We start from the raw sequence: 11,205 nt of genomic DNA on the forward strand, positions 1-11,205 counted from the left end.
AGACCTCTTGAGCTCACCATATTTCTTTTTTTGGAAAGAAATGTTCACACTTTACCATAATACAACAAATTTGTGAAGATGCATTGGTCAACAAGCCTTCAAAACATGTCATTTTTAAACACTTCATGAAAGAATCTACCAATAGTTGGAAAAAAATCTACCAATTTTGATGCAAACCGTACTTGATATTTTAAGTTATGCATTTACCTGTTTTCCTTTTGGTATCTGAACTCCTAGAAGTAGAGGCTATGTGCATTCATATTGTGTAAATAAAACCAGCTGGTAAAGATTTTCAAGTACAGTTAGGGCATTGCTGCTGTTTGTAGTTTTTAAAACAACAGATTTTAGAACTGGGAAAGAGTCGTGTTTAGTGTACCATAGTAGTTTAGTTGGGGTTCTCAGTCGGTGCAGTTAGCACACTATGACTGGATGTGAAACACAAATGCTGTGGACAGCAATTCAGAGAAACCCCATTATATTCATTTTTGAACAGGAACAGAGGCTGACAATGTTTTTTTGGGGGTGGGGTGGGGGAGAGTTGTTGAGACAACAGGCATTTCACATCCTACACAGCCATCCAATATAATGACTCGTGTGGACATTGCTGGTTTAATTCAGGAGTGCTTTATTCTTCAATATATCAGGAGGGTGGGATACAAAAACTGATAAAAATGCTAGTAAGCTGACCAGATATTTAAAGTGCTTGTTCATATTAAGCACTAAAGTATAGATGTAAATGAGGTTTGTTGTTACATATTACATACTGTCTTTCCTTTAATGACATTCACACACACAGGGTATGGACATGTACAAAATAGTAAGCATGTTTGCTAAAGATTATAGTAACAGCAGAACTGAACCCGCAGCTTCAGGGGTTGAAGTCTAAATCCTTAACCAAATCTTTTACCATTGTGTCATACTGCCTGCCTGCACATGGAGTGACCATGAACAAGTCACTTCACCTGACTGTGCACCAACTGGGAAACACAAGAAATGTATCTAATCTCAAATGCCATAAGCCACCTTGGATAATGGCATCAGTCAAATAAGTAAATAAAAATAAAATAACAGAACGATTGTCTTGCCACAGTTGTATAATGTCCTAGTAATAATGCATTTCTGAAATGTCATGAAGTACAAGGCAAATGTGGCAGCAGAAAATGGTGTTTATTCTTTACTTTTCATGAATGACGGTGTTCCAGAAAATTATCTTTATTCTACCTTTAAGTTTAGAATCATATAACATAAAATGAAAGGCACAGCATTTAAATTGTAGTGTTGTGCTGTGAGGTGAACTGTTGCTGTTAAGGTACATTTGATATTTCAAGTAACTAGATGGAAATTGTGTTATTTGTTGTTTTGCCTTGTTAAGATGTGCTACGGTATATTAGGCAAGTAAAGCACATTTGCACTACTGGTCTACTGTATATTCTGACAATCCGGCATAATGAGTGATCATGGACACATATTTTTGCCAAGTTTGTGGATATTAAAATACCCCAAAAGTTACCTCTAAATTTCTAGTGAAATTTAAACCACCAAAATAAAACTGGTCATTACAAAAGGTAACAAATCCTGTCTTATATAGTGCCCCTTCTCCCCTTTATGCACACCAGAAGGTTTGTGCACATCACTGCTCCTAAAGTTTCATATTACATGGTAACCTTTCTGTTCAGCTATTAAGAACAACGATTCAAACCCATAGGTCCACTCCTCCCAAATATCTAATGAAAAAAAAAACACCGATAAACGATAACTGCAGTAGACAAATGATAATGTCTGTATAATTGTTACTGTTATAACTCTGTTGTTGTCATCTTTTTCCATTGTAGGTTTTTATAGGCACAACCAAGATATACCTTAAAACTGGTGCCAGCTTCTTTATTACCTATAAAATGTCATTTTCATCTTCTTACCGTTTTCTCGATGTGTATTTAAACTTTACCTTCTTACAATCAGTTATACAGTATATTCAATCTAAATGATGCCTGTTGTGCCTGTAACGCTACACATCTGCCTCCTGCTCCGTCATTGCACTTCACTTTTTAGTAACTTTGATTGCGTTATGTATAGAAAATTGCACATGCTTGCGGACAACCGTTTTAACTGTAAATACAAGAATCCTCCCCTATCCTGTCAAAATGCAGTTTACTTTAAAGGAGAAGTGGGTAGATCATTGCCAAAACACCGAACCACTGGATGTGCTCAACTCACCTAAAAATGAATTGATGAAGCCGTACCAGATGCATCCCGTCTTCCCGATTAACCAGCGTCTCTGGGTGCTGGCCGCAAAACTAAAGGGCGTGCCGACCACACAGACGAGCAGATCGCTGACTGAAATATTCATCAGCAGCAGGTTGATGGGTGACCGCAAGACTTTGTAGCGACAGAAGAGCACGAGCACCAGGGAGTTGTTGAAAAGACCGAGCGTCCCGATAAAACCTAAGCAAATGGCTACTACGAGGTGTCCGGTTGGCGTGAGGTTATGATCCAATTTTTCCTCGCGATGCCCATTCGAGTCTGTCAGGCACCAAACGCTTTTGTCCTGAGTACAGCTGATGCTCACGTTAGACACCAACATTCTTTGTCTACGTGAAAAGGCGAGGGTGGAATATATTTCACATTAGTAACTTTGGCTATAAACGCAGTATCTAAACCTCTATGTGTTTATTTTTCTGGATTTAGAAAAATTGTAAACTTTCCCTCTTGCAGAAATTACTTGGCTTGCATCCACATGAGCGGTTTTTTTTTTTTTTTTTTTGCAGTTGAGTTTGCTCCACCGTGTGGCGGCCTCCGTGCTGTCCGCTACCAGACAAACTACCCGCTTTTATATCACAAGTCCTCTCCCGTGCAGCTGACGTGATTTGCCAGCTCACGACGAACATCTTCATTGGAGAAATGATCCGAGATGAAATGTAGGTCAAGAGGGCAGCAATAAAGAGGGGCGACAGCTGACCTAAGAAACACAGGAGAAACCGTCACACTTCACCATGGGATTTCTGGTTTCGTTTAACTGTTGTCTAGGGACGGAAGGGCAGACAGGTGGAATTCGCCTTGAAAAGCGATAACGTATCTCCAGGGTAGTCTGCAAGAAAGTAGCGACCTGCGTGTCCGAAAGTGGAGACCCCGAGGTAAAGTGAAGGGAGCTGAATGTGCGCCCTGACCCGTTCTTCTTGGGCAATCCCGGAGAGCTCTCCGCTGGTGCTTCTCAGTTTCCAAAGTACTTCATTCTAAATGTCTGGTTTTTGGTGGGTCGTGATTTAAACGTTTACCTATATTATAGTATTCCTTTGTCTGGAAAAAATGATTGTACCAGTGGATCGATAGACTAGCCTAACCGATTTAATTGAAATAACGGGATCTCTTATCTCGCGATGTACTGTCAAAAAAGTGGGTAAAATCCTAATTTTTTTTTCTTGTTAGGTAGTAAAGTCAAAGGAAGAACTTAGTTGTCTGATTCAAGTAATGCTTTAAATTCAATGGTGTGGTGCAGTGTTTAATTTTGGAGCGTTAGTGTGAAAATTAATTTAAAAGAAATCATGTCGATAAACACTTTACTAATACACACAAAGAATATGATGTATCAAGTGCATGTCTTTATCCTTTACCCATTCTTTTAAAAAATGAATACAGTATGGTATATAGTGTGAATTTGCAAAGATTCAATACAATATTTTATTCTTTTCAAAAGGCAAATGCAGTATATCACTTGTATTCCGTTTTATGTAACTAAATTGTAAAATGTTTGGACTTGTAGTAAAAGGATCTTTAAATGTTAAAAACTTGCTAGAGAAGTGAAAGCGTCTGCTAAGCAAATAAATGTAACAACTACCCAAGCAGGACTTTAGTTCAAATAAATACAAACCCCCTTATTTTTCTCCCCTTGATAAAAATACCAAAACAACTAAACCCGACAATTTGTCAACTTACATCAACATTAAAGTGAAATTTGTAAAGAAAACTTTCCTGGGAAGTTATTTAAATTTAAGTAAAACATAATAATAAAAGTATAATTTAAAAAATATAAAATAAAAGTATAAAACATTCAAAATTGCAAAATAATTTGATTTTGATGCTTAACAGTAACAGACCAAAGGTGGACTTTTCTTGAAAGACTTGACAGTTTGTCTCGAGATCAGCAGCAATAGAGCTGCTCTTCAGACATGGTTAACTGTGTAAGCCTAGCTCAGTCCATGCTGTGTATAAAGCCAGTCAAATAGCTTCTCAGGCACTGTTAAAACTGCAACCCAGCTCAGCCCTTGCTGCATGCCCTCTACTCTAACCATCCACAAACTGAACCCTCAGTGTCAGCTGCAGTTCTCTTTTTATCCTGCTCTGCACTTGTGTTAATGAGGTGGGCCGCATTGTGGGAATCACCTCTTTCTTGTGCTTAATTCAAATGTCTGCTGACCACAAGAAGATAAACTCTATTCGTTACACTACCACATTGTATGAACACATCCCAGAATATAACCAAAAGGTATCAAAATCCTGGAATAAAAGGATTAGTCTCCTTTCCCTTGTAGATCTCCACACAGCTCACCTCTAAGATTCTCTTTTGGTTCTGCACCTGAAACATCACCTTGAATTTCTCTTGTAGTTTCTAGTTGCTCCCCTTTGAAACACAGCATTTCCCCCATTCTGAGCTCCAGGGTCACATCCTTCTTCTACTGACTCATTCTGTCTTATCTATGGACCCCTTAAAACATGACTGTTAGACTCCTAATGTAAAGGCTCTCTCTCTGTTTTCAAACATTATTGTTGTGGTACCCCATACAAGCGTATGATTCCAGACACCTTTGAGCTGTAATCAAGTGACTGTGGAATGAGAGAACTGGAACACAATCAATGATGACTATTCAAAACCAGAAATTCTGGTTTATACCAGACATACTAAAACTATTTACAATAATGGCTTACACATATTATACACAGTTTAAGGCAAGAACATTAACAAAAACAAGAAAAATAACTATTGGTGCTACATACATTAATTACAGTGACTCCAAAGAAAAAAGTGATCAGAAAACTAATAAAACAAAAAGAAACTTCTTCCTCCTTCTTCTTTCTTAGACAGTTCATTAAACAAAAATGGAAAAATTAAGAACAAACACAATAATGAAGAAATAAATGAGCACCCACAACCATAGATTATTTCCACCCAAAAATATGTACAATTGGAAGTAATGCTGTTTCTTACTAATACATACAAAATCAAGAACTTTTCTTTACTGTTACGTTTAGTGCAGATGCGTTCAATAGCCCAAACTTGAACTGATTTGAGTGTGAGAATATGGCAGCTTTAAAGGCTGGGACAGGAAGTGATGTCATCAGGACCAGAAGTGACATCCTCAATAGCGCCAAGACCTAGTGGGATTTCCCATGGATGGTGTGTGGAAGATTGAGAGAGAAAGTCAGTGCAGCTCGCCAATCCTGGTCTGGCGTGGTACTAGTATTATTCAGGCCCTCTAGCTTCCTCCCAACCACACATGTGTGACAAGGCAAACCACACACCCCCCAACCCCACAGACATACAAGCCTCTACGGGGGTTCTCGCCTTTCGAATTATTATATGGACGAGAACCTTGGGGAATATTTGATATTTTGAAAGAAGGATGGGAAGGAGAGGCTCTTCCCTCTACAAATATATTAGAATATGTCGCGCAGTTACGCAATCAATTTGGAAAAATGTTTTTATGGGTTGAAGGAAGCTAAGGACCGGTGCTGTATCCCGAAGGTTGCAGGTTCGAATCCCCGTCACTGCCAAAAGAGAACCTACTCTGCTGGGCCCTTGAGCAAGGCCCTTAACCTTCAATTGCTCCAGGGGTGCTGTACAATGGCTGACCCTGCGCTCTGACCCCATTGTATAAGGCGAAATAAAGAAAAAAAAAATAAAAGCTAAATATTTAGGGTATCTGGTGGGTTGGGATACCGTAAAGCCACATTGTTCGAAGGTAGATGCCATATTGAAAAGGCCCCATCCATGAACCAAGCAGCAAGTCCAAGCATTTCTCGGTTTAGCCGGATATTACAGCCGGTTTGTACCTCAGTTTTCGGAGACAGCAGCGCCCTTGAGCGATTTAACAAAGAAGGCCCCTAACAACGTAATATGGACTGATAAGACAGGTGCTGCAATTGGTGACTTAAAACAGGCCTTTATATCAGCATCAGTATTGTAAGCACCTAACTTTTCACTTCCTTTCATTTATCAGACAGACATTTCAGACACAGGCCTGGGTGCCGTGCTGAGCCAGAGCATCAATGATGTTGAACACCCTGTTATGTACCTGAGCCGGAAACTGTTGGATCGGGAGACCAGGTATGCGGCGGTAGAAAGGGAAGCCCTTGTGATTAAATGGGTGATTACGCAGTTGAGGTACTACCTCTTGGGCCGTGAATTCAGTCTTGTTATGGATCATGCACCCCTACAGTGGATAGCCCTATACAAGGAGTCAAATCCGCGGGTCACTAGGTGGTTTCTTGACCATCAACTGTATAAGTTCTCGCTTATTCATCATAAGGGTTCTCTCCATGCCAATGCCCTTTCTCGATTTTACGACCACTTGGTTAGAGACACCCGGCCCGATGGGTCTGGGCTGGGGTGGGGGGGCCTTGTCACACACGTGCGATTGGGATGCAGCTAGAGAGCCTGAATAATAGTAGTACTATGCCAGACCAGGAGCTGACGAGCTGCACTGACTTTCTCTCTTAATCCTCTGCACACCATCCACGTGAAATCCCATTAGGTCCCAGTGCTATTGATGATGTCACCTCCGGTATTGACGCAATTGATTAAGTCACTTCCGGATTTGTGGTCATTGATGGCATCACTTCCGGTTCCAGCGTGATTGATGGTGCCACTTCCGGTCCCAATGACATCACTTCCTGTCCCGACCTTTAAAGCCGCCATATTCTCACACTCAAATCAGTTCTGTTTTGGACTCAAACCTGTGAACATCTCATCAGAATTACCCATTTGCAGTCAGGGCTCTATACACAGGTGGCTGCCCAAAACCTTTTTAATGTCTTTGGACTGTTTTTGTGACACAAACCTCATAGTCGCTCACACGTGCGTATGTTTGCAACCACGCCTTGCTGGCAGCTCAGGTATGTTTCATTGTGACTATTTACTTTGCTTTAATACAATTGTGTCTTTTGTGCCAGCAAGCTTTTAAACTCAATGCTCTGACCATTTCAGCCTTTTCCTCCTGAAACTTAACGCTCAGTTCTTTTTCTCCCACAGTGGCTTCAGATGCGCACCCCGGTGTCGAGCCTGTCTATGATTCATCTGTAAGCCTCCAGACAATCCACGAGCAACCACGGACCCATAGAATGCACCATCGCCCTGCCACTGCGCTGTCCCTCTTTGGAGTGCTAAAACAACATTTAAGTGGCTTTTGCCATTTATAACTATTTATATGTCTAGGGATAAGCTCTAAATAGCTATAAAAATCTTTTCTTTCAATTTGATCCAAGACTCGGCTTATCAGGATAAACAGATGGATATCTAAAACAGGAATCATAACATGTTATTATTGTGGAAAGTAAAAGTGCCCCTTTGGTTTCTGTTTAATCTACAGTGAAGGTTAAAAATGTTTTTCTTAACTACATCTTTGCAATTTTGGACATCATCCTCTCCTTCCTTTTTCTGTCCTATATCCAGATTCCCTCCCATTCCTCATAAAATTGGTATTGAGCTTTCAAGTCATAAAATTGCTTTTGTGTCTGTGAGGCAAACTCATTTGGTGAACAATAACAAACATGAACAACATCAGAGTTAAATTTTGATATAATCATTTCACTAACCCATTACACTGACTTGTAATGACAAGAAGTATTATGAATATCCAGAAAACTGTGGATTTCCTAAAAAAGTATACATTAAAAATTTCTTCTTTGACCAGAATGAATTGTATTTGCAGTTCCTGCATATAAATTACTCGGCAAAATCATTAGCTACAGTGCCTATTTCTTGTTCAGGATGGGGAATTACTTCTGTCCATTTTGTCAAGTAATCAGCAACAAGAAGTATCAAATCTAATAGTGGTAATGGGCCCACCATTTTTATTGCCACTTACTCCAATGGATAACTAGCTGTAGAGGTTTGTAAAAGAGACCAAACTATTGGTCCAATTGCTTTATTGGTTGCAAGCTCCTCACATGTTTACACCAACGTTTAACATTGTGTGTCTATCCTGGACATTAGAAAAGACATCCCACCTTCTTTAACAATTTCTCCACTCCCAGGTGCCAATCAGTCTTTAAATTATGTAACACTGCTGGAATCAATGTCCTGTGCATTACCATTTTCTCACTTACCCCTTTACCTCCTTCTAAAGTGAAGAATCAGATCCTCTACTGTCAATTAGTCCCAACACTATAAAAGTTTTTTAATCCAGACTGAGCTTACATGGCCTGGGGTGGTTTGTGAAAACCTTGTTCTTTACAAATAATTTTCAGACCCAAGTCCTCAAATTCCACCCTTTCTCTTCCAGTAATAAGATTTACCACTCCAGGAACAATGGGACCGCAAATCAGAATTATTATGGCCTTCCCATATCTTGTGCTGAATAATGTTTTTGAAAGGCTGACAAGACAAAATCAGGCCACTTGATTTTCTGGATCCTTAATGTTATAAAGCCTTCATAGGGAATTATGATCGGTCCTTAATATAAACTCTCTTACAAGCTAATAATCTTGAAAATAAAATATAAATGTCAAAGTAACCAGAGTTAAAAGTAACTTAAGAGTATTGGCATAATTTCTGTCTTCTCATTTTAAGCATAAGGTACCACTTGTTCACTATTTTCATGTATTTGGGAAGGAACAGCACAGATTCTCTGATCATTTGCATCAGTATCTAAAATAAATTAGAAGGTTCACAAAAAGCACGTATTTGGATAGTAAGAAGCTGCTGATTCAAAGTTTTCAAAATATTCTGACATACAGTGTTCCACAGAAATGGAATCTTTTTCTTTGTTAACCAATGAAGTGGTTGAGCAACTGGTGCAAATTCAGCAATATACAGTACCTTCTATAATTTAAAGGTGGTGTCTTACACAAATTGGAACCTCAATTATATTATTAGGTGGTGGCTACAACCACACTACCTCTTCCTGCTTTGGGTCTGTAGCTACACCTTCAGCTGAGATACCATGCCCCAAATCATTAGACCAGCTTGCAAACAATGAATATTTTTTCTGGTTTCAACTTTAACTGTGCTTCTTTTAATCTCTTTAATTCTTTTCGACAGTGCTGAATGTGTTCTTCAAGGTTTCGACCAAAACTAGAATGTGGAACTATCCTATGTAGATTGTCCAATGTAAACTGGCCAAAACTAATTCCATCAGCTGCCTAAATGTACTACGAGACTTACAGAGCTCAAATGCTAAGATATTCATTTCAAACATCCCACGTCTTGTAGTTATGCTGCCATGAATATGAGAGAGAGGTGGTACTTTTTAATGAGAAAGGGCCAGAAGATGAAACTTGTCAAAAATCATGCCAAGTATGTTGACGAGAGAAAGCCGATCTGTAGACAAACCCAAAATGAAACCCAAGACTAAAAGTCAAAAGGAATGATGCCTTAAAATCTTTTTCCAAAGTAACCGCTATCTATAATACTCTTGCCACAGTTTGAAGTTTCTATCCAAAATCGTGGATAACCAAGAAGGGCATAGCACTGAGCTTTAAACTGTCATATTTGTGATGTTTATGGCATCATATATTAAGATAGCAGGGCGGCACGGTGGGTAACGCTGCTGCCTCGCAGTTGGGAGACCTGGGGACCTGGGTTCGCTTCCCGGGTCGTCACTGTGTGGAGTTTGCATGTTCTCCTCGTGTCTGCGTGGGTTTCCTCCGGGCGCTCCGGTTTCCTCCCACAGTCCAAAGACATGCAGGTTAGGTGGATTGGCGATTCTAAATTGGCCCTAGTGTGTGCTTGGTGTGTGGGTGTGCTTGTGTGTGTCCTGCAGTGGGTTGGCACCCTGCCCGGGATTGTTTCCTGCCTTGTGCCCTGTATTGGCTGGGATTGGCTCCAGCAGACCCCCGTGACCCTGTGTTCGGATTCAGCGGGTTGGAAAATAGATGGATGGATGGATGGATATTAAGATAGCACTATATGGTTTACCATATATACTAGCGTTTAAGTTCTCCCTCGGATAAGTCGAGGCTTGATTTAACCGTGTAATTTCCAGTATTTTATAATGTTGGTCGTATAAGTTAGGAAAACTCACGCTATTGATCCAAGAGATTGATATGCTAACGCCCACCTGAGAGAGTAACCACAGCACACTGCCTTTTTTTTCCTATGTATTGTGCCTACGTGACCACACGGTAATACCCAAACTATTCTGAAGCGACGATTGAACTGTTGTGTGTTTTTTGTATTTCAGACTCTCATTCACCTTTATTGTAAGAGTGTCCCTTATCTATGATGGAGCATTTGATCAGAAGAAAATAAGAAGCTGGTTTTAAATTAAAGGTTGTTGAAGTGGTGAAAGAAATGGGTAACTGCGTTGCTGTAGCAAAATTTGACGTGTGTGAGAAACTGATGTGAGATTGGAGGAGGCAAGAAGATGTAAATAAAAAAAAATGTAAGTGTCGCATTATTGAAAGGCCATATAAGTAGGGGTCTGATTTTATAATCAATTTTTTGGGTTTCAAGAACTGACTTATACTCATATTAAAAATGTTCCCTATCTTACCTTTTATCATTACATTCGATTACAAGGGGCCCAATGGCATGATTCTCTAAAATAAATCTGAAAATAACCCCTTCACTAATAACCCAAAGCAAAGAAAATGCTTTACCCCATAAAAATGCATTTTCTTTTGGCTTTATCATCTACAGCCCCCAGCATGACAGGCTGTGCAGAGGAATCTACTACCCCCAGCTCACAGGACAAATTTAAATGCTCAGATTCTCATACTGTGCCCTGTATTCCCAGAGCATATTTTTGTTCTCTGCTAACATCCTTAAATAATCCACTTACGAGGCTTTAACTGATCACATGAATTATTCCATAAAGATCGGCTGGCCACAGAGACCTAAGCCCCAGTATCAATTAAAAATGTATCATTTGGACCCCCAGTTTTTTCTTATAGGTACATATCAGTCATGTGTTGGGGAAACTAACCAACTTTAGAGATAGAAAGTGTAATCTTTATGCATTTTTAAATGACAAAGTGCTACAAAGTACTGCT

General features: G+C 39.7%; 1 protein-coding gene across 1 annotated transcript in view; it reads right to left on the bottom strand.

Annotated features, from left to right (window-relative positions):
• Positions 1 to 2,776, bottom strand: part of tmtopsb (teleost multiple tissue opsin b) — a 64,572-nt gene extending 61,796 nt beyond the window's left edge. The window contains exon 1 of the mRNA XM_028792260.2: positions 2,215 to 2,776. Coding sequence (XP_028648093.1) covers positions 2,215 to 2,581 — 367 coding nt within the window. The 5' untranslated portion in view covers positions 2,582 to 2,776. The remainder of the gene's footprint in view (positions 1 to 2,214) is intronic.
• Positions 2,777 to 11,205: the final 8,429 nt, after the last annotated feature.

Source organism: Erpetoichthys calabaricus, chromosome 2 (genome assembly GCF_900747795.2).
Source record: "Erpetoichthys calabaricus chromosome 2, fErpCal1.3, whole genome shotgun sequence".
Classification (NCBI taxonomy): Eukaryota; Metazoa; Chordata; class Cladistia; order Polypteriformes; family Polypteridae; genus Erpetoichthys; species Erpetoichthys calabaricus.